This window comes from Struthio camelus, chromosome 1 (assembly GCF_040807025.1).
Source record: "Struthio camelus isolate bStrCam1 chromosome 1, bStrCam1.hap1, whole genome shotgun sequence".
Taxonomy (NCBI): Eukaryota; Metazoa; Chordata; class Aves; order Struthioniformes; family Struthionidae; genus Struthio; species Struthio camelus.
This window is the reverse complement of record NC_090942.1, coordinates 159,800,513-159,826,517: the sequence shown is the minus strand read 5'-3', so window position 1 is coordinate 159,826,517 and position 26,005 is coordinate 159,800,513. Positions and strand designations below refer to the sequence as shown.

General features: G+C 38.3%; 1 protein-coding gene across 1 annotated transcript in view; it reads left to right on the top strand.

The window, feature by feature from the left end:
• TNFSF13B (TNF superfamily member 13b) overlaps positions 1-19,757 on the top strand; it is a 33,001-nt gene extending 13,244 nt beyond the window's left edge. The window contains exons 4-9 of the mRNA XM_068921180.1: positions 8,791-8,969; positions 9,065-9,170; positions 17,141-17,197; positions 17,495-17,607; positions 17,714-17,864; positions 19,548-19,757. Coding sequence (XP_068777281.1) covers positions 8,791-8,969; positions 9,065-9,170; positions 17,141-17,197; positions 17,495-17,607; positions 17,714-17,864; positions 19,548-19,660 — 719 coding nt within the window. The 3' untranslated portion in view covers positions 19,661-19,757. The remainder of the gene's footprint in view (positions 1-8,790; positions 8,970-9,064; positions 9,171-17,140; positions 17,198-17,494; positions 17,608-17,713; positions 17,865-19,547) is intronic.
• Positions 19,758-26,005: the final 6,248 nt, after the last annotated feature.

The following is a 26,005-nucleotide window of genomic DNA, read 5'->3' as shown; positions in this document are numbered from 1 at the left end:
AACTGATACAACTGCCCGAATGTCCATTACTCAGGTAAAATTAGAAATAAAGCACAAAACCATTTGGTAGGCTAAGGACAATCTCTTGGTTGAAGGGCAGATGGATTAACTATTTATATAAAATATGCATATCAGCATCTCTTAGCTAATCATTTGCGTCACCTTGGATGTTCACAGTGGCAAATGCAAGGCTGAAGTGAGATTCTAAGGTATGGTCTCTTCTATTAGCAAAAAGATGCAGGTATACCTCCATTTGTATTTCATAATTCAGTTCTTGGAAAATGCCTTTTTTATTTTTGTAAATGAGAGGTGACTTTCCCAGGAGCACTTCTGCCAAATACAAAATCGCTGTCTCCTGCGTGTGGTGGTATCAACCTGACGTATCCTGTTAAGACTAAGTAATAACCCTGTTCTCCTTGTATAATTTAAGGTAGAACCCTACTGAAGTGAAAACAGACAAAGTATATTCAAGTTCTAAAGAACACTGATGTTTTGAATCAGAAACAGTCATTGAGTAAATAATACAATAATTTTATTTGAATTTTTCTTTATTATATATTTTAAGCAAAAATATCAGTTAAGGTATTCTTATCTCCTTAATTTTGTGGACAAAGCATAAATGTTACCAGATACGTGCTAACCGTGGTGGAGTTTTACATTCTTATGCTAGTCTGATTTTTACAATAAAACTAATTTTACAGAAAACACTTTTCTATTTTTATGTATTGACATGCAATAAATTGATACGATAAAAGTGATATTAATGTCTTATTCCAGTTTGTGACCTCTCTTCAGTATGGGAGTATTCAGTAGGGGTATTTTTGTATGCATGTTAACTGATTAATCTTAAGATTCAATTTTGCAGTCACAAAACACCAGTGCACATAGAAGAAGCATCTGTGTTGGTAGCTGTGGAGTTGGAATGCTATTACAGTAGAGGAGAAAAAGTTAAATTCCAAATATTCATTTCTAAGCTTTGTTACATATCCTTGCTTTCGGGGAGCATTAAGAGTAAAACGGATATTCCGTAGCCTCTGCCGCCTGCCATCATGTGTTGCACTTCAAAACTTTTACCGGGGACTGAGAGATGATCTGAATATTATGTCACTTGGATTGAAAAGATTGAAAGACATATTTTTAAGTCTGTTTCTCAGTAGTTTTACTTCCTATTGGAAATATTTTAAATGCTCTAATGGCACTCTAGTCTATATATAGTTGGTTAATTTATATAGCTGCAGTGGGATGCTTAGGCTGAAACAAATGTTGCTTTGTTACAGAGAAATGCATAGCTTAAATCCCTTCCAGACATACAGCCCATAGTGATGTGAAATACCTCGTAAGGATTTACTGCTGCTGATTTTCTGAAGTTGCAAAGTATGTGTCCTCTCTTGGATGAGTACAAGACTTATAGCTGAACTTTAACCCAATACCTAGGAAACCGGGCATAGGGGGAGCAGATATTTCTGATTCTTTAAACAATGAAAGTAAAGGAGCAACTCAGATGTGGGTACTTCATGTATATAATACCCTTGAATAAACAGCAAGTTTGCTGTCTTGAGAACTGTATCACTAAATCTTACTTGAGAGGCTGATGACTGCAAGACTTCCATTTGCTTTTTTTTAAATCTGAAAACTGATAGGCAACTGGGCTTCAAAATACAGCTTTATCCTGGAATGCCTTATGAAGTGATACGTTAGTAAGATTGATGTAATTTTCATCTGCTTAGTAAATATGTATAAACCTTTATAGCAACTAGATAAATGTACAGTATAATATTTGAATTTTTCTCAGAATTTGCAAGTACTGCTTAAAAATATATAAAAGCAAAAAATATATAAAGACATTGGAACATCAGAACTAAAATGCTATAAGGGAAACCTAAACCAAAAGCAGGGGACTTCTTGTGTATGAACAAGATACAGTACAGGCAGGTAAAGTTCTAGGAAAATAACTGAAGCATTGGCTAGGTAAAAATTATTTGCTCCAGAGATCTTGAATGACTGCATGGTTTTAATCTCAGTGCCTAAGCTCTGTAGGAGGCTTTGCTTCTAAATCTTACTATATTTATTAATACTTAACTTCTTCCTTTTCTCAAAAAAAAACAAAAATAGGAACAATTTAAAAGTTAATCATTCTGCTGGGAGTGTCATGTTTGAATTGTTAGTGATATTTGGATGTCATTGGTCATGTACTGGTGTCTAACCTAGACTTGGCTCGTTAAAAGCTTTACATCCTCTGTTGGGGCTTAATTTTAGACCTATTCTAGAGATTCTTTATCTGTATACAGAGATGGAAGATACCTGTTCTAAGAATGAACACTGAACATTTTCTGAAAATATGCTGAAAACCTTAATGTAATTGGTTTAACATGTTAGGCGTCAGCTCGGGTGGGAGCAGAATCATCCTCCTCTCTCCTGAATAACAGTAGTCTTCCTTTCTGTGAAAGATGGTGCATCCTAAGAGCAGGTCTGTTTTTAATACGTAACAGTGCTTGATTTCACTCATAAGAATTGCAGGTGTATCTTTAATAATCTTAAGTCATGAGTTCAATAATGTAGAAGTACAAGGATGAAGTTTTTGCATAAAATGTAACTGCTTTTATATGTCAGGTTCTGGAGAGGCATGCCCCTGGTTACTAAGAGCAACTAAGGAGCAGTTTTTTCTACTTGAAGATAGAAAGAAAGGAAGTTCTACAGCTGTTTTACGTCAAGCTTCTGGTGTGGCCTAATTATTTACAAAACCTCAAAGTGGAAGGTCAGACAGGGTACCCTTTCCTTTCTGCTCTTGAAGACTCGGGAGCAATGTAGCAATTAAACATGTCTACAAATAAATAATGCTATGAATTGAGAATACTTGGATCGCTGGACTGTGCCCTCTATTAAAAGTCCTCAGTGTGTAGCAGCAGAAGAGTGGCCACTCCCACGTGAAGGGTGATGGCTTATTGTTTTATTTTGCCACTGTACAAATGCATTTTCGGCCCATCTGTGCAAAGTCTGTCTAGTTGCATAGTGCTGGAGAAACGCTTCGTGTTGCTGGGTAACCAAGCTAGTGAAACTGTAAGTGAGGTTAGCTCCAGCTATATGACAGTGCTCCTTTTTTCACTGTTCAATGCAGTAAGAAGACATTACTTTAACATCATGAATGGTTTTGTCATTAAGCGTCTGTAATATTAAGATCTTCTGTGTTTTCTCCTTTGTATTTTATATTTCTTGTAGGTTCTGCTACATAGTTTGAAACAGACCTATGATAATCTCTTTTCCTTCCTGTGCCATTTCCTATTGTTTTTGAAAGCACTGTAATAACCATGTTGTAAAAAGCATTTAGTGATAGGTGCAAGTCAGCTATAGGTTTACTTTATGCACTTGTACACATGCTAGCTTTGGAGTCAAGTTTGCTGTTCTCAGAGAGCTGTCGCTGAAAACAGTGGTAATAGAATCGTAGGTGCTAGACGCTTTAGGTAAGTAACATTACGTAGTTGTGTTAAAATGGATTTTAAAGTAATGTTAAACCTATTGGGAAGAATAAGTCTAGTAACTGTGCTATATTCTAAATATTAATGATGAAAGTGGAGGCTAAGTCCTAATTTAGGTTGCTGGGAGAAAGTTAAATTTGGTTCAGACTAGCTTTTTTTGTTTCTTAGCAAATTCTATTGGCCCTTTCATATTGATTATGTTTAAGAGGTAAATTATTTAATAAATGCAATGGGTTTATAAGAAACTGAACTTTTTTTTTTCTTATATATCTCTAGAAAAATGAACTCTTAGGTAAAGAATAAATCAAGCATGGCATATCTAAAGTGTGCAGACACACTCATGTTGTCCTAGACAATTTTGAATTAAGAGCCAAAATGACAAAAGTACCACTTTTGTTTCAGAAAAATCTTTTAGTTTTTTTTAACAAGATAGTTTAAGCCTTATTTGATATATTATTTGTATAATGCTCTTTCGTATCCTCTACTTATGATGTACTCGACAGTTGCCTAAAATTAAAGATACACAAGCCACAGTAGCACTGAAGGCACAAATAGGTTGATTTATGTGAGGCAGGGATTTCCCTGATTTTATTATTATGGAAATAGGGACGTATGGCTGAGGAAACTAATTAAGTGTCCTTGAAGGGAATGTATATTGTTTCAGAGGACTGTCTGTGAGTGATCTTAATAGATGACTGTATTAGCAGAAAACCGTCATATGGGATTTATCTTGACCTCCTCCACAATAGTCTTGTTAATTCTTTCCACCTTCAGAGAAGACTTGAAATTAAATATGTTTAAACTGGAAGCTTTGCTTATCCTTTGCTCTTCTGTCTTGTGTAGTAAGGCAAGTTATCATGGCTTCTTTCTTTTTGTAGTAGTAACAGGAACCAGTTCCATTTTGTGGCAACTTCAGAAGTGTGTGAACAATTCTGTTGCTAATTTGGACCTTTGCCATTGGAGATGCACTTCTAGCATGGCCGTTGGCACTGGCCAGGGTTTCTGTGTTGCAGCATCTGCACAACCTCCCTTTTAAAAACAGAGCATTTGTTTATAAATATAAAATTGTTTATAAATAAACTTTTACATTTCTTCATTGAGCTAGGTTTTTATTCAAGTCTGCTTATTTAAGTATTCTGCTTCTCTTTTGTGTGTTAAACTTCATTATGGGATTTTTCTGCCCCTTGAAGAAGATGCTTTTGTGGTTAAAGCACTGGACTGGATTTCAGGAAATCAAGGGTTCAGTTTCTGGTTCAACCACAAACTTCCTGTGTGATCGCTTACTATCTCTGCTTCAGTTCCCCGCAGATGTAGTGATGATTTATAAATTTGAAGGTTAGCAGGGCCCATCTTGATCATTTGATCTGATGTTCTGCATAACGGAAATGAACGAAATTTATCTACTTGCAGAAATTAATTGTTTGCTTCAGCTGTGACATCTTAGAAGATTAGCCAGTCTTGATTTTATTCAAGAAACCACTGTCTCCTGCAGTAAATTTTTCTCATAGCTAACACACTGGTAAAATATTTTTTCCTCTTAATTTAAGTTTCACCTAGTTTATGCTTTTTCCCCCCCCCTCCCTAAAATTAAAGACTTGACTAAGTAAAATTCTTAGACTGGTAAAAATATTTCTTACTGGTTTTCCTTGGCTAAATTGAAGAGGTTCCTTAGTTGCATGCATTAAGGCTCTGAGTAGTGCTCAGTCTGTCCACCTGAGTGATTAACATAGCTCATCCTCTGGGCTAAGTAGGCGCTGCATGATTGGATTTACTGTATGTGCATGGATCAGCTGTACTGTGTGTGCGAAATAGAATGATATTTTCAGAATAACCTTATTATAAGGGCATATCCTTGTTTGCTTCCAGATGCAGATGCCTAGGACTGGGTTTCTGTTGTTTAATGAAGCGGCATTTTCTTCTCTAGGAATAGTTTGGAAAAAGCTGCTTGAACTGGTCTTTCGGTGGCCACTTGTCACCCTAAGATTTTACTGTACACATGTAGTATGTTATATGGGCCTTGCGCCAAAACAATTTATATGGCATAACCTTTTGCTAAAGAGTATTTGAGAAAGGTGACCAGTAGAAACAGGCTTCTAGCTGCAAACCGATTACCCTTTTGATGCAATGATTCTTTAGGCCTCTTACATTCATTATGATTTCTTTTTCCGAATCCTTTTCACTCTTAGCTTTTGGCCATCATAACTGTACAGAGTATTCAGTAACGGTCTTGTTAATGTTAAAGCACAATTGTTATTAGCTCTTATTTGTGCTTAATATTATCCAGCATATATCTATCTATATATAAATATAAATATTATAAACAGAATTTTTAAAATTATACTATAAATTTAATTTATAAAAATAAATATTTTATATGCAAATACTACATTTATATTTCAACAACAAAGTTCCACTGAGAGCTTATATTCGTCTGGAGTCACTACCCTCTCAAGTCTGCTAATGGAAGACCTCAAGTAAACACTCCTTACTCCTCTTTCAACATAGCTTAGCTTAAAATGCAGAATACACTGGTCATGAGTTAACCTTATTGACTTTGCTTTAAGCCAATTAAGGAGGACTTTGCAGCTCTACTAACAGGAGGAATCGTAGGGGAAGTATGCTCTGACAAGGCATAGCTAGAAGCCTTTAGGCACCAGCTCCAACTAGGCACTAGGCTCTCTAACTAACATGGCTGTTGTCAAGAAAGAAAAAAGTCAGCTGGCCTTCTGAACTGCTATTTACATAGAACTAATTAATAGTCCTTAATTTGCTGAAGTGTCATTTGATTATGCTAAAACATAAATTGTTCAACTAAGCGTGCTTCCAAGGAAGTTCAAATTGTTTTTCATGATTGACTCTCCCTGTCATTGTTGTTCTATTATGTTTTTGTCATCTGTGAAATCTATCAAAAATTCTGTTTTCTTTCAGATCCCTTCATTGCTTAAGAAGCTATAGAAATGAACAAGGTTGAAAAGAGAGTGATCGCTTTGCAGCTTGACTAGAAATACCTTTGAAATTTAACAATTTGTCATGTGTGGGCTGCTCTGATTTTTCTTCTTTCCCTTTGTAATTCTAATTTATCAAAATGATAAGCAAGCCAGAGCCAGTCATCTTACAGAAGTCCTCTGTATCACCGCAGCTACTTCTGTCAGCCCAAGTAGTGACCCTATTTAAAGAAGGCGTGGGTGGTAGAAACAGCCTATTTGATATAAAAGCAGCTCCAGTGATGCTAATTATATAACTGCAGCTATTTTCTTATATGTTAATGACTACAGAGACCTCACTGGTCACTTGTTTCTTAATACTCCTGAATAACTGGTTATAACTTCCATTCTCTCTCGTTGTTTCATTTTCTTAAATAATGCTTCTTTTCTAGCAGGCATATTTCAGTTTTGGAATGCAGACGGTCTTAGAACACGGACATTCTAATGTCTACTGATAATTCTAGGCATGTATGTTTAGTTAGCTTATTATGTTCCACAAAATCTACCTTAATACATCTTCAGTTTGCTTTAAAATGCAGCCTCATCAACAATTATACCTTAACTTAGCCTTGAAAATAGGTGTGGAAAGGGTATGGCATTCTGCTCTTATTATTCCACTGTATACTAGTTTCAGTATCGTTTTTCACAGTATGCAAGTGTCTTCTAGGAGCATGTTAAAAAGGATAATATGTATATTTTCTCTCTGCTTTTAAGAAAAGAATGACTTGTGTGTGCAGTATAGTGGATGGTTGTTAAAGGTAGCAAAGTAAGGAAAGGGGAACCTTGTATGCCAGTGGAAGATGATAAAGCTTTTAATGACCTTCAATTTTTTACAGTCTTGAGAAATACAGGTGGGAGAGAACATCAAAGTTTTTACTCCATTTCTCCTTCTTGTCCCTCTGTTTCCTGACAGGATCAGCTTGATCTGTACTGCTTCTGGCAGGTATTGCTGGGAGGGTTCATTGCACACTTTTCAAACAGACCTGTAAAAGCTCTCTCCTGGAAGGATTAAGTTTACTTTTGTGGTAAAAAAAATTTCAGTATTCAGTTGGGAGTTAAGTTACTGGTTTTAGTCTTCATCACGATGCTTTTTGATTTTCTGGCCCAGACCACTGAAAAACTTAACAGAGAGTGAAACTTTAGTTTTGTGTGGGACATTGTAAACATATTTTGAATGTTTCAGGTACCCTTGCTGCTGAGGATGGCAAGTACATTAAGGAAAGAATCCCTAATACAGGCTTTTAAGATGAAAGGATTAGTAGGATCTTAAAAATAGATGAGCCAGGCTTGTAGTATTCACCTAAAAAATTAAGCAGGCATACTGAAAGTTTTTTTCACCCCTCTTCTATTATTCCTCCTTCTATTATTTCTCCCCGCTTCTATTCCCCTCTTCGATCCCCCTCTCTTCTATTTTTTCCCTCCTTACTTCAATCCAGATCCTTGAACTCTATAGCAAAGTTAGTATATTTATTAGATCGGTTTACTAAAACCTCATTCTTTTTCAAGTTAGCATGATAAATTGAACCCACAGAACCTGTCCCTTCATACAGCTGAGAGAGCAGTAATTTCTTACTCATGTCTGGGAATATTTGTCACTCTTTTGTTTTAGGAAATCACACAAAAGGTTATTTGAGCCATTGCAGGCATATAGGCACTCTAGATATGAAAATCTACATATGAAAATATACATGCATATATATATATATATTATATAATTTTATACACATGCATCATCATAGGCGTATGTCTGTTAAGCAGCATTGGATGATATAGTGTCAGGAAACTTTACATTTCTGCATTTCTAGATAAGGCTCTAAATACAAGTGGTACCAGTTGTGCCTAAATTTAAAGGTAGTGGGAAATGGTAAGAGCAAGTTGCCACAAAAATGAATAGTTGAAAGTGAAAGGAGGAAGGTAGATTGAGCAAGCAGCTCATGAGAAAGTATTTGTTGCCAAAATGCAGCACAGAAAGAAGAAAACTAAAGGGAGACTGAATCTTAGACACTCACTCTGTACATTAAGTTTAATGGTTATATCAACGGCTTCATATGACAGGAAATGATCTGGGCGTTTTGTTCACTTATTCTGGATGCCCTTAGTTTCACAGAGCAACGGGTAACATGGATTGCACCTCACAAGGAGGCAGCTGAACTCTCCCTCTGGCTTTAGTGAGGAAAGAGCAGCGATGAAATCCGTGGACTGTGTGCACGTCATCCAGCAGAAGGATACCGCCTCCTCTCCCTCTGCCCCCCCTGGTGCTGGTTTGGGCACCAGGGGACTTTTTTCTGTCACATTCCTGTGGCTTGCAATGCTCCTGTCCTCTTGTCTTGCAGCAGTGTCTCTTTACCATGTTATCACCCTGAAAACAGAAGTAGAAGCTCTCCGTAGCGAGCTGATCTACAGGGCCCAGGCAAGCTCCCAGCTAAACCAGCCACTTGTGTCCCCTGATGAAAACCGAGCAGGTGCCCCGGCTTCTTCTTTCCTGCAAGTGTCAGCAGCTGCTGCCAGGCAGGTAAGCTGGTGGGGTGGTCTTCTGGTTCAGGGGACAAGGTGGGCAGAGCAGCAAATCTTGGGCTGCTTGCGCTCACTGGCACTCGTCTCTGCCAGGGAAACAGGGTACCCGGTCCTGTCACAGCTGAGAGTTTCCAGGAGGAAATCTGGAATGGGAGCAGAAACAGGGGGAGGAGGTCTGTCATCCACACCGAAGACACAGGTGAGTAACACCCAGTGGAGTAGCGGGGGGTGCTGTGGTTGGATACTTTGCTGAGAAAAGTGGCAATGCTTGACTCGAATCTTCTGCTATAAGCTAATAAGTGCTTCCAGAGCCTGTCATGTTTTTGTTTGTTTGTTTGTTTGTTGTTGGTTTTTTATTTTTTGATTTTATTTTACAGCAGGATGCAATTATTGTTGAATGCATGATATTAACTGTAGATATATTCCTTTAACGGTTCCCTTCATGAATATTGGAGATATTCATGCTATCTGCATGTTGAACTTTAAACATTAGATCCCAAATCTGGTTCTCAGAGCTCCTGAGTTTCTCAAACATGAGCAGTGGAGTCGACTAAGCCAGCTTTAAATTATTCAGTATTAAATCCATCACTGTCAACTCAGGCTAATGTTTAATTTCTCTCTCTAGAGTCAATGTTAGGGAGGAAAAACAATGACCAAAAAAAAAAAAAAAAGCCAAGTCACTTTTCTGGAAAAACATGATCATCCTGAAAGAGAGAAGTGACAAGAAAGCTGCTTATGTTTAGGGAAGTAAGAGTGTTCAAAGAGAAAGGCTTGTTTGTACCTGTCAAAAGAGGCAGACAGTAAGAAATTCAGAAGGTTAGGGTCGTTTGTGCCAAAACATGTATAAGTAAAATTAGCAAAATTAATAAAAGCATGCATATCTTGTAAGAATTTTTTCTCATGGCCTTTTTAAAAGGTGCTACAGAGAACACTGAAGACAGTGCTCTGTTAAACACCTGTGTGTATTATAATGTTGGAATATTAATAGGAGAAACTTGTTTCCATTGGGGATAAAGTCCCTAAACTTTCTCTTTGTTTTATCGTCACACTTGGTAGTATAAAATTCAGAATTTTACTTTAACAGTATGCATAATCTAATTACAGTGCATAACTAAAAGTGTTTTTTGAATTACTAAATCAGTTCAATCCTCCTAAGGATACTTTCAGATTGTTTTGACTCATGAATGCTGATACCTTAAATCATTACCTGATTAAGATAAAATGGAGTAATTTGTGTAGGTAAAGCCTAAATTAGAATCTATTTAAAGTGTAATTCTGATTGATAAATTAACCTGAAATGTACTTCACTTAAGCTTCAGCTAGCTACATGAAATTTAAGTTTTAAAGAATAATCATTCTACTTACCTCCAACTCTCTCAAAAGTGAATATTCGCCTGGGGGACCCAAAACCTGCAGGGTTTTTTTTTAATTATTATTTATAATATTTAGTTCAGGATCTTTACTAAAAGTGATTTTACAGATAGGATTGAAAGCAAGATTGCTTAATTGTAATTTCTTGTAGCTTACTTCCTATGCGATATCATGGGAGTCATGGAGCTTCCCTTCTTTCCCTACCCCAACAGCTTTTAAATAAAGCCTTGAGATCTTTTACACCTAAAGCCTAAGTTCCATCAAAAATAAAGAGATGTTTCTTTTCTAGTTGAATTAACATTCCAGTTACTTGCACCAGTACTCTGCAAGTTATTCAGTACTCTTCACAGGAACTTTTATCTTTATTCTTAATGCTAGTTGAGGCTGTATGAGGGATAGGAGGCTTTGGGGCTTCTCAGCTGAGCTTCTGGCAGAGTTGAGATTCTTCTCATCGAATATCCATCTCTGATTATCCCTACTTACCTTTCCTCACGTACAAGTCTAGATAACCTGGTTCTTATTTCTATAGTTTGTACAAGCTTTTTTTTTTTTTTTTGGTTAGAAAAAGCTAGTCAGCTTTTAAATTGTCTAGATGGGTAACAGAAAGCACAAAACGTGCACATTGATTAAAGGGGAAAACCTACATTGATTAATCTGCTGCAAAACAGTTTTCTAAGAAGAACATGCTATTTTGTGTGTTGCAGGAGGAAAAGAAAAGTAAATTACAAGTCTTGGACTTAGTATTTCCATGTAATCTCTTAGGCATCTCTTAAACATCATTACTTCTCTGTCTCTTCCAACTACAACAAATTAAGCTTGTCAGTGTTCCGTAAGACGTTACATTTTCTCAAATCAGACTTTCCTTGACTGATGACTGTGGCCTTACCAGGCAATCTGTCAAATTATTTTTAGCAGAGAGATTGGAATAATAGAAGCACACGGTGTTGTTCATGGTGCTGAATCCTCTTGATTCCTTAGACAGATACATAGAATTGTTATCCCTGCATTTTATCTTCCTGGATTCGTTGCTGGGTATCAGAATTCTGGCAGCCTCCAAATTGTCATGCAGCTTCAGTACTATGACCAATAAACAGACTGTTTTGTTTTCATTCTATTTCTGCTAGAATAAGATCTCCAAATAGAGTCTGGTCTGATAATTTACTGTTGACCTATAATTACACTTCGATGTGTATTGATTTCTTAAATCAGAGAGCAGAGAGCAACTATTTTTGTTTATAAATCAAAAGTCATGATTTGATTCTTCTATCTTTTTGAACTTTAATAATTAAGCTCCAGCAATGAATGCCCTTATGGTTCTATTTAGGCCCAGCACAGCCCTTCTTAACCATATGGAACACCCATTTTACAGTTATTTTTTCTATTTTCTTGATATTGTGTATGTAAAGGTGGCCACAAATTAGGGCATTAATTAAAATGACAATTGAATGAGAACTTACCTGTTCTTTTCCTATTTTTGGTAGGCCGTGCATTTGTCCATGTTTATGCATAAATGCATGAGTCATCAGTACTTGTACATTTTGTATCTTGAAAAAGTTTGCAGCTCAAGTAGTTTGAAGAAAGACATTTTGAGCCATCAATTCCCAATAAAGCTATACAGTTAGCAGTCAAAACCAGAGGTCTTGATACAGTGAGTAGGAGTTAATGGGTGATTTCAAAAAGCATATATTGTTAATGTGCAGGCAGATAAATCATCTAACCACTTCTGGTACATGTAATCTCAGGATACTTAAGAACAGAGATACTTTTTTTGTGTGTCTTTTTTTTAATAAACTTTGTCAGCAGAGGAAAACAGTAACAGAACAGAAACCCCCTCTAGATTATATGCCTTAGTCACAATTATTCATTGCCTTGCCAGCATATGTCTCTAATATATATGTGCACTGATGTCCAAGAACAAGATATAGGTTTCACTAACTAAGCCAATTCGATTTATGAATGTTATGTTTCGTTTGTGTTCTCTGTATGGCCCTAGTTCTGATCTCTACTGTGTGATTCCAATTCCAGTGGTAAACTAGAGAGATAAGCGTTAAGACCTCTGTAATCTCAATTTCTGGCAAAGTTTTGGTGTGATCAGGTGGGTGAGCCAATAGAATATATGACTTTGGTGTACTGAGATTATCCATATCACTGAGTCTAATTGCCTTTACTGACAGAACTGAAGAGAAATTCTAAGTAAGCTCATAAAGGAGTGAAACAGGCAAACACGGTGTGAGACTCAGATATTTTTCACTAGCAGTTCCCAAGTTTGTTCTCTAATGTCAGCTATGACCACAGAAAACTAATATCATGCAAATGTGAGTATAAGTTGTAACAATGTATCACCTTTGCCATTTTTCTTGGTATAACTGGCTTATTGGAAATTCATATATTTGCTGGGCAGAAACGTTTTGACCTTGTATGTTGTTGGTTTAGCTCTCAATGAAAAAAGAACAAAATCTGACTTGAAAGATCTTTGAATTAAGAAACCTAGCTTTTGCCACAAGTCTAAACAAATGCCACGTAAAATTCCCTCATCAATTATTCAAAATACTTCTTATATAATTGTTTGTAGAAGGGAAATACGAAAGTTCTCTAAACATAAAAATAAAGACCTACTTCTTGAAAAGAGAAGTTATTCTTTTGTTTCTGCTGACAACAGGCTAACTCAAAAGGAAGTAGACCCTCCTATGTGAAAGGAGAGCAAATGACTTCATCCAATGCTTGCAGTTTTACATGAAGAATTGCATTTACTGAATGAATGAATGAATCAGTGTTGAATATTATGTTCAACACTGTGCAATCAAAACTACACAAAATAGACTCTTGTTTTGGAAAAAAAAATCTACTTTGTACTGCATAGTAGAAGTCCACATAGACCGTTCTTACTAAATGATTCTTTATTATGTCTTTTGTAAGAGATTGGTAATTCTGTTAAGATCAGGGTAAAGCTACAAATACTTTGAAGATACTTGTAACATCTGAGTCATATCTGTAACTACGGCCAAGCCGTTTTAATGCAGGGACTGATTCCATCTATGATTAATGCCCTACAAATACTTCTCAGTTGAAAACCAGTCTATATAAAATATACTAGCAAAAACTTAAAAAATATTTCTTATGAGGAGAAATAAAGTTTAGGGGAAAAAATCATTCAAGAACATGCACGTCATCTACAAGTGTAATTATCCCCTGTTTAAACTTGTGTCAGGAAGTCTATAGAGAACAGATCAAGAGCAAAGAAGGAACCTAATTAAGCAGGTCTTGTTTTTAAAGTTTAGGGGTTTTGTTTGGTTTTGATTCAGCAGAATTTGAGAGATATCTCAGGCCTCAGATATCTAAACTTAAAAATCTCTACATGGGTTCACAATTAACAAAAGTACAATTTTCTATGGATGGATTATAAAGTTAGATCAAAAGGTACTAAAATGATTAGGAAAGTTAAATGATAAAAAAAAACTTGCATGGGAGGGGGAATTTGACCATGCTGGTATCAGGTCTTAAATCATGCTGATGTGCAGAAGGCTGGGTTCCTATCCTGCTGCAAAAGTAAGACTTCGCTAGCTTTTTTGAAATTGTGGTTGCATTGCTCAACTGGTACAGATCACATCCCTTCACACTCTGCCTGTGGTTTATAAAGGCATCTGGAGTCATTAATTTCTTCAGAATTGGCTGCTCTGTTCATGGAAGAAGGTAGATTCTGAAACGTTTTTCTCCCCACCCACACCAGCAGAGCAGTATAAATGAGAAAAAACAAAAATCTCATCAAAGCAAAGCTGTTGTCTGAAGTCACAAAAGGCCAGGCATACTTTGTTGTTCTGGATACAGCCTGTTTTATACAGCTAAACATCATGGTGGTATTCAGTTTAGGTATTATTACACATTTGTAAAAAATATTTTACTAGTCCTGTATTCTGGTTACATTAGTAATTATAGTAATTATCCAAAAATCTTTCAGACTACAAAACTGAGGGTTAGATTTGATTTACTCTGAGCTGAAGGGCATTCAGGTAGAATTTTTGACTTATTCTGTTTTATTTTGTTAGTAACTGTTCAACCCATATTTTGTAGTGCCTATGTTCCTGATATTGTACTTCAGGTAAAACTTAGGTCCTTCTTGAAGTAGAATTACTAACATTTCTTACCATGGTCGGCATTTTACTGGAAGGCTCTGTTAGCTTCCCCAGAAAATATTCTCCGTATAGCCACACCTTTCCTTTAATACTTAGTAATGTTGTTTATTCTGGGCATGCTTCAGTACATTACTTCATTTTAAGCTCGTACGTAGTTCCACTGAAGTCATGCTAAAGTATCTGGATATACTGGAAATTGTTGCATGCTGCCCCTGACTTCTGTGGTTTTTTGTTTTTTTTTTTAAAGCGTGTTGTTCAATCCCCAGAATAGTTTTTAGGATATTATTTTTCCTTTGTGGCTTTAAGTAAAACGGTTGCTGTACTGGTTTCTGTTCTCTTTATTGTAATGAATGACATTTCAGTATCCTTATTACTCCCTGAAAAGCAAACTTAATATATTCTGCAGAGTGCCATTTCTATCTGCCTACACTAAAAAAAGAGACAGCGAGATTTTTTTAGAGAGTATATGTTGCTTTGATATCTGCAGAATACAGCAGAATTGGTATGTGTTTTAGTTGTAGAAAAGATTCTTAGACAGAACTGAATTTATTGATTGTAGTATTTCTCAGGAATGAAGAATAGTGTTTCAGTGGTGTGAACACTGGTGTGAACAATTAAAACAAAGATCCAGATTTTTACAAAGTATAAATTAAGATATTTTCAAGAATGTCCACCGAGTTTGCAGAGCACGTTTAACGAGTTGCTAGAGCAGCCGTAACTTCCATTGCTTGTGAATTTGGTGGTACCCAGCCACAGAGCAGCTGGTTTACATGAATCATATCAAATCCTCTCATGTTTAGTTAGTGGAAAATCCAACAGGCCACACTGACGAGTTCTTTTAAAAGTAGAAATGAACATTTTGATTTAGATTACTGAACCACTAGGTCATGTGCCAGTAGGGCACTAGCAAATTCCATTCGCTTGGAAGGCATTTTACTCTAAAGGAGAGTAAATGAATGCCTTGTGAAAGAAACTGCCTGATTTATTTTGCTGCGCAAGTCCAGGAAACTGCATTTTGATTTTATTTGGAAGCTACTTCTTCAGAAAATTCTGTCACATGCTGGTGTGATAGAAAATTGACTGAGGTATAATAACTTTTTAGATTCCATGTTGGCTTGGTTTTCTATTCTGTATCAGAAGGTGGGTAATTTAAAAGCTTTAAATTCTTGGCTTGAAAATATGTAGATTTTGGCATGTTATAGTAAGCACTGGTAAAACTCAAGGACATGTCCCACTGCAGGAGACAGGAGCTTGCATAATAGTGCTCCCATTAACGAAAGTAATGTTTTTAGATTGTGTGGTTATTGTCACATTGGAATGTTCCCAGACTTGCACTTGAATCTTTGCCCAATAATTGTCTGAACCACTAATGTGCTGGTGAGCATCTAGCCGTCTTCTAGTTGTTGTTGGCAGGCTCCTAGGAGAGGAGACTTAGATGCAGAAAGGAGGCCAGCCACTTTCTACTCAAACCCTGGTGCTACATGCACTGCGGCGAGAGGCGTGTGCTGCTTGCAACTTGCTTGCAAGGTTGGGTACCACTGACAGATGTAGCGATGGCATCTCGTGGATTAGGTCTCTTTGCATTGTAGCAAGAGTGCCAAATCTGGCCAATGGCATTTCTACCTGAAAAGAGGTAAACAGGGATGAAGATTCAGCAATCCAAAGCAGGTTTTTTTTCTTGATTCCTAGTAAATTACTAGTTTAGTAGGTTCACTGGTTTCTGAAAAGTACAGTAAATGTTATTACTCTAATGTTTTTCAACCTTCAAAGTACTACTACAGCCAAAGGTTTTGATGGAAATCTATTCTAAACACATGCAACTCTCAATTTTTCTTTTGTCCTAATCCCTGACATCCATCCTTAGTAGATTTAAAAGATCTTTGTTTCATTTATGAGCCTGTATCTTAACATATCACAACATTTTTCTGTGATCAAGCTTCTAGTTTCTCATTAGTTTATCTATCTCCACTGTCAACAATTTTGAGTAGTGCATCGTGTTTGACCAATACTAGGGTACTTGCTATGTATTCTTTAATTTGCTAAAAAGCATCTCTGTATCTTTCCCCTTATTCTCACTACAGGCCCATTGATTATGGGTATCTGCAAAAATATTGAAAGTACATATATATTGATTTTGAGAGTTTGAATTTATTATTTTTGCAAGTGCCATGTAACCATCATATATATGATTAACATTCTACAAAAACTGAGACTTGGAAACTAATTTATTTAAATAGTACAATGAATATCATTAGAAAATCTGGTATCTGTCATGGCTGACTTTTTTTTTTTTTGCTTTTGTTTGGAAATTTAATAAAACTAATGTATTTTAATGATTTCTAGCTCCTTTGACTTACTGCTACATTATTCTATTATATTAGGACCAGGGATAGACCAAACAAGTATAATTTGTGCTACTATCTGAGGCCTCCTGCTTAGTTGCATAATTTCTGAAAGTTATCTAGTGTGTGTTGAGGTATAAATTTGGTTCTGACATGTTTGAATAAGATCTATCCTGAAATCAATAGATAGATTCTGTTTTCAAAAAGGTTATGAGAGAAATGTTTTTGTCGTGTCTGTCTTTGCTTTTCTCTAGTATTTCCAAAAGCAGACGCCATTCTATTAATGAGTTATATTTCTTTGATGTTAAAATGATTTCATTTTACAGTGCTGCAGGCCTGCTTGCAACTGATCGCTGACAGCAAAAGTGACGTCCAACAGAAAGGTAAGGATATATTCCATGATTTTTAGTTATTTGATATGTTAGCTTTTCTATCTAATTTTAGCTAACTTCAAAGCAAACTGAGTTATGTGGCCTGATTTTTTTCTGAAAAATAAAGAAAAACACCCAAAAAGACTATACCGCTGGACAACTCTTGCACATATTCTCTTTTCAGTGGGGAAATCCCATTATTAAGACTGGAAGTCTTGACTAGAGGTCAGCATTGTTTATTCTTAACAGATGAAAACTAAGGAAGTAAATTTGTTTTTCTCGTTACCCCAAAATTCTTGTTTCTTCTAGACGATTCAAGCATTGTCCCTTGGCTTCTTAGTTTTAAACGTGGAACAGCTCTGGAAGAACAAGGAAATAAAATAGTGATCAAAGAAACAGGATACTTTTTCATATATGGACAGGTAGGAATGCTCAATGGAATGCTCAGTTCACTTCAGTTCTCCACTTTTTAAGAATTTTAAATGTCTTTGACAATATGTTTGAAGTCTGTCCTTCTTCCTTCTCCAGGTTTTATATACAGATACAACATTTGCTATGGGACATCTAATACAGAGGAAAAAGGCCCACGTGTTTGGTGATGATCTCAGTTTGGTGACATTGTTTCGTTGCATCCAAAATATGCCACAGTCTTATCCGAATAATTCTTGCTATACTGCTGGTAAGCATCTAAGTTTTCCTTTTCTTCGTTTACAAATAAACAGTATCAAGTAGAATCCGTAGTGATGGGTGATTAAGTATTGTGGCAGTTGTAGAGAAAATAGGCTACATTCATGGATCAGCTTAATTGTAAAATTACAGAATACTTTCAAAAAAACTATAGTTTCATGTGTATATATTCATAGTCTGTCTGTAAGCATCTAATTTATGTGATCTGAGTAATTTCTCTCTCTCCATCAAATATATAAGAAGCTTAGATACTTTAATGTTTTCACAGTTAGATGCCTGCAGCAGCCAAAAAGGAGTACATACTGTCCTTAAGGAAGAACTCAGTTTAACTTAGGTGTTGAATTCCAGATTTGGGTATGCTAGTAAAATTTTTAGGATTTATGTTCTGCTTTAATACATCAAACATGAATTTCAGCCACCCAATTTTTATGTACCTTCTCAGGGAATTTTTAAAGATTCTCATTGTCAGCTTAGTTCTTTGCATCTAATAATGACTACTGCAGTTTTACCGTTTGGTTAGATGGAAAAGTAATTAGTTTCTATACAAAACTTGCACAAACCAAGCACATCACAAAAAAGACCTTGTAGAATATTTAGTGCAAGCCCAGCAGGCCGAATGAATGCTCAACATGTATGTATATTCCCATAACAGTATTTAAGAAATTATTGTCAAGGCCTACTCATCCTCATTCAGTAACTCTTTTATATATCTGTCTTTCCTCCTGGTTGGTAGAATTGGAGAATTCCCTGTAAATAAAAGCTGTCTTTTTTTAATGCCTTTGTATACAAAGTAGGTGATATTCAGTGACAAGAGTTCGCTGTTGGCAAGTATTGGCATTATACAAATGGGACAGGAAAGGAAGCTAACTTTTTTTCCAAATAAAAGTAAATTAGCTATTTCCTCCTGCCAAATGAGACTATCCAAACTTTTTCTTTAACTTTCTGCCCTTCGTCCCACACATTCTGGCATCATAACCAGCTTTAGTTTCATGTATCCTTCTATCTCACCCTTATTTTACAGCTCACTTTCTTAACTAGGGTCTCTACTCCATCCTGCCACTTTACAGTTCCTACTTCCCAAATCTTGATCCTCCACTTTCACCTGGAAAAGCAAAGCTCACTGTAATATCTCACACTTTTGAGCGTGTGTTGTTTAGTTATGCTTTCAGCTCAGTGACTATAATTCGAAGGTAAGGTGCTTTCAGCTGTCACGTCAGCTGATGCGTGGTTTGCAGGAAGCAGACTTTTGTACTCTGCAGTTGCAGTGGATCAGCTGATGTTTGGTAACTTCATTTGGTGTAAAAGCTGATGAGACCTCCTCCAGCAGTGTGAGAATGGAGTGGTCTAGGACCAACAGCACCCAATGCTGACCTTGTCCATTGCATCACCGTAACATAATGAATATTTGCTTAAGTGCACTATAACACGTTGAGCACAGAATGGAATTGCTAGGGATAGGAAGGTAGTTCCAGCTCCATAGATGATGTTAAATATCAGTTTTGGGTGAGCTTAAATTTGTAAGATTTTGCTTAAAGATTAAAAAAAAAAAGCACTTGTCACAAGGAGCAAGACATACTTAGACTTATAAGATGATGTATAATAACTTATTGAATAGTATTTATGAAAATACTATATGTGAAATATTGACTTAAAAATATTCCAAATCTTTTGCCAGGCATTGCAAAACTGGAAGAAGGGGATGAGCTTCAACTTACAATACCACGAAGAAGGGCCAAAATATCCTTGGATGGAGATGGTACTTTTTTTGGCGCAGTTAGACTCCTCTGAAGCCCTACTTTTCTATTATTATGCTTAGTGCGTTTTTCTTCTCTTCCTATGCCTCTGAGAGAAAAAAATATTGGATTACAATAAAGCTACCAATTCAGTCTCTCTCTCTTTCCTCCCCGCCCTACCTTCCGAGACCTTTTCTTTGGTTTAATAAGCTAACCCAAAACAGGAAACCCACCAGACGTACTTGTGAGATGTAACCATCATGTGATTACCAGAAAGCCAATTTATTTAGACAATGGAAGACTCTAACTAACATCTGTAAATACATGCTTTTTGACTTTGAAGAAATTTCTTGTTCATGAGGCAAATCAGAGTTGACCCCAAAATATAGCGGAAGCAAGACCACTTTGATTATTATGTGTTGATTATTAAGGCTTATAACATAATGTGGACATAATGTGTATAAATTACTAAAATCTATTTGAATTTACTAATTAGAATCAGTTTTACTGGGAAAAGGACATGTAAGATGCTTTGACAGCTCAATCTTCAAAGCATTCACTACTCATTAAGGAATATGTGTATGCTTATACGTGAGCAAGGCAGAGATAAAAAGAAACACAGTGAAATGATGCCCATTTATATACAGGACAGAAAATTAATTATTCTCCTTCAAAAGGACAATGTAGGTGTTTTCTCCAATTCTTATTTCAATAACGATCATGTAGGCCAGCTATACTTTTCTGTATCCTAATTTAGTAGGTGGAATTGGATTTCTGGCTTCAAAATTTTTGCAGTCATGTATATATGTCTGTGTGTATATATGTATGTGTGTGTATGTATGTATACATACACACTTATGTGTGTTTGTATATATATATATATATATACACACACATACGCATATGAGTCATTAACACTTGAGCATAGGATTTTATTTTCTTTTGAACAGTTTATCCAATAGAAATATTATTGCGTACATATTTGTCCTATCTGTCTTGCTTTTTGCTATCATCCTTTCTAAGCAACATAGTAAAAAGACAAAGGAAAAAAAAAAGGCCATACAGTTAAGAAATCGTATTTGTATCCCAGAAGTCTGGGTTCAGTTCCTAGGTTAACTATAAACTTACTGTATGCTTTTGAGAATATTGCTCAAATCTACCTATACACAACAATCAAAACTGTAAATAGGTCTAAACAGATTTCTTCTTTTCTCCCTTTTGGCTGTCTGCTTTGTTCAGTAGACAAAATCTTTTTTTTCTTTTTTTCCCCAAGGATGCATGTAGACTGCACCTAATAGAGTGGTCAAGGCTTCTAGGAGCTATTGTAATACAAACATTAAATACTTACTTCCTGATCTTCACAGAAGTATTCAAGTGCTAGTGAAATAGATAAAAATAATAAAAAACACAGTAATGAACTGTGCTTCATTTGAAAAGATGTTCTAGGGGCTGAGTATTGTGTTATTAGTAAAGAAAAGGTGCTTTGTATATTGCAGTCTCCTTGTTCATTTTTATAAATAGTGCCTGCTTGATTGAATTATGGTAATTGACAATAAATGAAAGGTGTTGAAAGCCTAGAATTACAGACTATGGGAAACTCGTGAAACAATTAACTCAGCTTCTCTGTGCTTCAAGAGCACATTTCAGCAATGAGCATATGTATTGGATTACCGCCCTGGAGTTTTGCGAGGCATTAATTAAGATTTCAAAACGTCTAGGAGTCCTCCAACTTTGCATACAAATGCAGATAACTATTGTTTCTATGTTTATGTGTGCTAGAGGTAAAAACTGAATTTTATTATTATTATTTTGTAACTTTGATGTGTTAAGTCTGCCAAAACGATGTCTTAAATTCTGTACTGGAATCCTCCATTTAGGTAAAGGTTGTGGGAAGCTGCATTTAGATGAAACATTTATTAGCATGTAGGGAATCATCTTTTATTATTTAGTTACATTAAAGAAATGTCCAACATCTGTAATCAGGTGCTGGTTGGATTTGGCATTGTGTACGTTTATAGAAAAAATGTTGCTTTCCCTGAGAGTTCATGGCTAAACTTGCAAGTTTATCTTTTGGTATGTAAGTTTTCCTAGTGATCTCAGTGGGTTTGTGCATGCCTAGTTCAAGCAAATTCTGAACCGAGGTGCTTATCACCTTAGAAGATGTAGCTTTGATATATAGCATAATATTTTAAAAATACAGTATATAGCATAAATTCTGTGATGCTAAATCCACTGCCAACACTATCCCTTTTCTAATGGTTCTTCTTCCTTCTGTTGCTGGTGAATACAAACAGTGCAGAACAAAGGCAGATGTTCTGGATGTAGTATACCTTGGAGGAAAACCCTTTTTTTCTTTTCCGAGAGCAACGATTTCAGAAGCGTTCCCTTCCTACAATAGAATGAAACTGAACGTCAAGTTTCCTCACAAAAAATGTGCACCATGAGAACTCCCACACGGACGCAAAGTGCAAGAGGACAAACTGTCAGATATTTCTACTGACAAAGCCGGCAATACTTTGGGGGGTGGGGGGAGGGTGCAGTTCAGCTTTCTGCTAGCTTCATGAGAAAGTTTATCTTCTCAAAATCAGTCTAGTTCTGAACAAAGCTGAGTTTCAATAGATCAGCATTTTCTGACCAAAGCAAGAAGCAAAGGAGAATACCTCATTCCTGATGGTTCTGCTAAGAAACTGGTAATGCAGGAGTTAGCAAAGTGCATTCACGCTAGAGTCAGACCACATCAGTTAGTGGGAGTTCCTAGACTTTCTGCATTTGGTAACCAGTATTTAAATATGTGAGATAGGTAATAAGTGGTATCTAGTTGCTTCATACCGTATTTTGCAATCTTATCTAGGAGATCTAATATTTAAGATAACTTTCTGCAAATGCTAGATTCTGAGCAATTACTGTGTGGTTCTTTTTCAAGAGGTGTTAAGCAGCATCATGGTAAACATAAGGGACTTGAAGAACATTTGCATGGAAAACGTGAGGTGTGAGGTTTCCTTTTAAATAGTGTACAGTTGGCAGATATCAACTGTTTTGAAATAAGTAATTTGTATTGTACCTTAAAATGAAAATATGTATGTTATATCATGTGCCGTCTCACCCTACCTACATACACAGAATGCTCATTCATTCATATGGGGGAATGGAAGGGAAGGGAGGATGGAAGGGGAAGGATGGGAGGAGCAGCAGAAATATTTTCCAAGTTAACAACTGGCTGTGCAGCTCGTGTCGGCAGCAGGGTTTCGGTTTCTATGACCACAGGTCCTGTTTGGAGATCGACAGCTGGTGGGGAGAGATGGGATCCACTTCACTAAGCGGGGCATGCATGTCTTTGCCAACAGGTTGGCCAGCCTGGTAAGGAGGGCTTTAAACTAGGAAAGATGGGGGAAGGCAGAGTTATAGGGACAGGGTAGTCAGTAAAACGGCGCTCGAGTCAGGATGCCTGCGGCGGGTGCATGCAGCCAGGGGAGAGAGCATGGGACATGGCTATGGAGGATCCTCTTGCACCTCTCCTGGGAAACCTGCATGCTCTATTGCCTCTCTGAAATGCCTGTATACCAATGCACACAGGGAATAAGCAGGAAGAATTAGAGATCTGTGTACGGTTGCAGGGCCATGATCTCACTGCAGGTATAGAGACATGGTGGGATAGCTCGCGTGACTGGAATGCTATCATGGATGGCTATGTGCTTTTTAGGAAAGACAGGCCAGGAAGGCGAGGTGGTGGAGTTGCCCTTTAAGTGAAAGAGCAACTGGAAAGTATGGAGCTCTGCCTAGGGGTGGATGAAGAGCAAATCGAGACCTTACGGGTCAGGATTAAAGGGCAGGCTAACATGGGTGACACTGTTGTGGGGGTTTACTAGAGGCCACCTGACCAGAAGAAGGAAGTAGATGAGGCCTTTTGTAGACAGCTGGAAGTAGCCTCACGATCACAGGCCCTGGTTCTCATGGGGGACTTCAACCACCCTGACATCTGGTGGGAAGAGAGCACAGCTAGGCACAAACAGTCAAAGAGGTTCCTGCAGAGCACTGAGGATAACTTCTTGACACAGGTGGTGGAGACGCCAGCAAGGAGAGATGCAATGCTAGACCTTGTACTAACAAACAAACAAGGTCTGGTTGCAGATGTGAAGGTTGGGGGCAGCCTTGGCTGCAGTGTCCATGAGATGGTGGAGTTCAGGATCCTGCAAGGAGGAGGCAGGGCAAAATGTGGGATCCCAACCCTGGACTTCAGGAGAGTAAACTTCAGCCTTTTCAGGGACCTACTATGGTGGAATCTCATGGGGTAGGGCCCTAGAAGGAAGAGGACTCCAGGAGAGCTGGTTAATATTCAAGCATCACTTCCTCCAGGCTCAAGATGGGTGCATCCCTCTGAGCAAGAAGTCCAGCAAAGTGGGTAGGAAACCTCAATGGGTGAGCAGGGAACTGCTGGCAAAACTCCAGCAGAAGAAGGAAGCACACAGAATGTGGACAAGGGGACAGGCCACTTGGGAGGAATACAGGGACGTTGTCAGAGTGTGCAGGGATGCGACAAGGAAGGCTAAGGCCCATTTGGAATTAAATCTGGCAAGGGATGTCAAGGACAACAAGAAGGGCTTCTTCAAATACATCAAGAGCAAAAGGAAGACTAGGGAAAACGTGGGCCCGCTGCTGAATGGGGCGGGTGCCCTGGTGACGAAGGATACAGAGAAGGCAGAGTTATTGAATGCCTTCTTTGCTTCCAACTTCACTGCTAAGGCTGGTCCTCAGGAATTCCAGACCTTGGAGACAAGAGAGGAAGTCTGGAGAAAGGAAGATTCTCCCTTGGTTGAGGAGGATCAGGTTAGAGATCTTTTGTCCAAACTTGACATCCACAAATCCATGGGCCCCGATGGGATGCACCCGCGAGTGCTGAGGGAGCTGGCGGATGTTATCGCTAGGCCACTCTCCATCATCTTGGAAAGGTCCTGGAGAAGAGGAGAGGTGCCTGAGGGCTGGAAGAAAGCCAATGTCACTGCAGTCTTTCAAAAGGGCAAGGAGGAACCAGGAAACTCCAGGCCTGTCAGCCTCACCTCTGCCCTGGGAAAGGTGATGGAACAGCTCCTCCTGGAGGTCCTCACTAAGCACGTGGAGGACAGGAAGGGGCTCAGGAGTAGTCAGCATGCATTCACCAAAGGGAAATCATGCTTGACCAATCTGATAGCCTTCTGCAATGGGACAACTGGCTGGGCTGATGAGAGGAGAGCAGTGGTTGTGGTCTACCTGGACTTCAGCAAGGCTTTTGACACTGTCTCCCATCACATCCTCCCAGGTAAGCTCAGGAAGTGTGGGCTAGATGAGTGGACCACCGTGGATTCCATGTGGAATCCAGGTGGATTGAGAACTGGCTGGAAGGCCGAGCTCAGAGGGTTGTGGTGAATGGCACAGAGTCAAATTGGAGGCCTGTGGCTAGCAGTGTCCCCCAGGGGTCAGTCCTGGGTCCAGTCTTGTTCAACATATTCATCAATGACCTGGAGGAAGGGACAGAGTGCACCCTCAGCAAGTTTGCTGATGATCCAAAACTGGGGGGAGTGGCTGACACACCAGAAGGCTGTGCTGCCATTCAGAGGGACCTCATGAAATTCAACAAAGGCAACAAAGGCTGAAATGCAACAAGCCAAGGTCCTGCACCTGGGGAGGATGAACCCCATGCACCAGGACAGGCTGGGAGGCTGACCTGCTGGGAAGCAGCTCTGCCGAGAAGGACCTGGGAGTGCTGGTGGACAACAAGTTAACCATGAGCCAGCTATGTGCCCTTGTGGCCAAGAAGGCCAATGGTATCCTGGGGTGCATGAGGCAGGGAGTTGCCAGCAGGTGGAGGGAGGTGATCCTGCCCCTCTTCTCAGCCCCGGTGAATCCTCACCGGGAGTACTGTGTCCAATTCTGGGCTCCCCAGGACAAGAGAGACATGGCACTCCTGGAGAGAGTCCAGCGGAGGGCTACCAAGATGATGAGGGGACTGGAGCATGTCTCCTCTGAAGAAAGGCTGCGAGAGCTGGGCGTGTTGAGCCTGGAGAAGAGAAGACTGAGAGGGGATCTGATCAATGTGCACAAGTATCTGAAGGGAGGGTGTCAAGGGGATGGGGCCAGACTCTTCTCTGTGGTGCCAAGCGACAGGACAAGAGGCAACGGGCAGAAACTGAACCACAAGCAGTTCCATCTGAATCTGAGGCAAAGCTTCTTTCCTGTGAGGGTGACAGAGGACTGGAACAGGTTGCCCAGAGAGGTAGTGGAGTCTCCTTCGCTGGAGATGTTCAAAACTCGCCTGGATATGATCCTGTGCAGTGTGCTCTAGAGGACCCTGCTTGAGCAGGGAGGTTGGAGTAGATGATCTCCAGAGGTCCCTTCCAACCTCAACCATTCTGTGATTACATGGCTA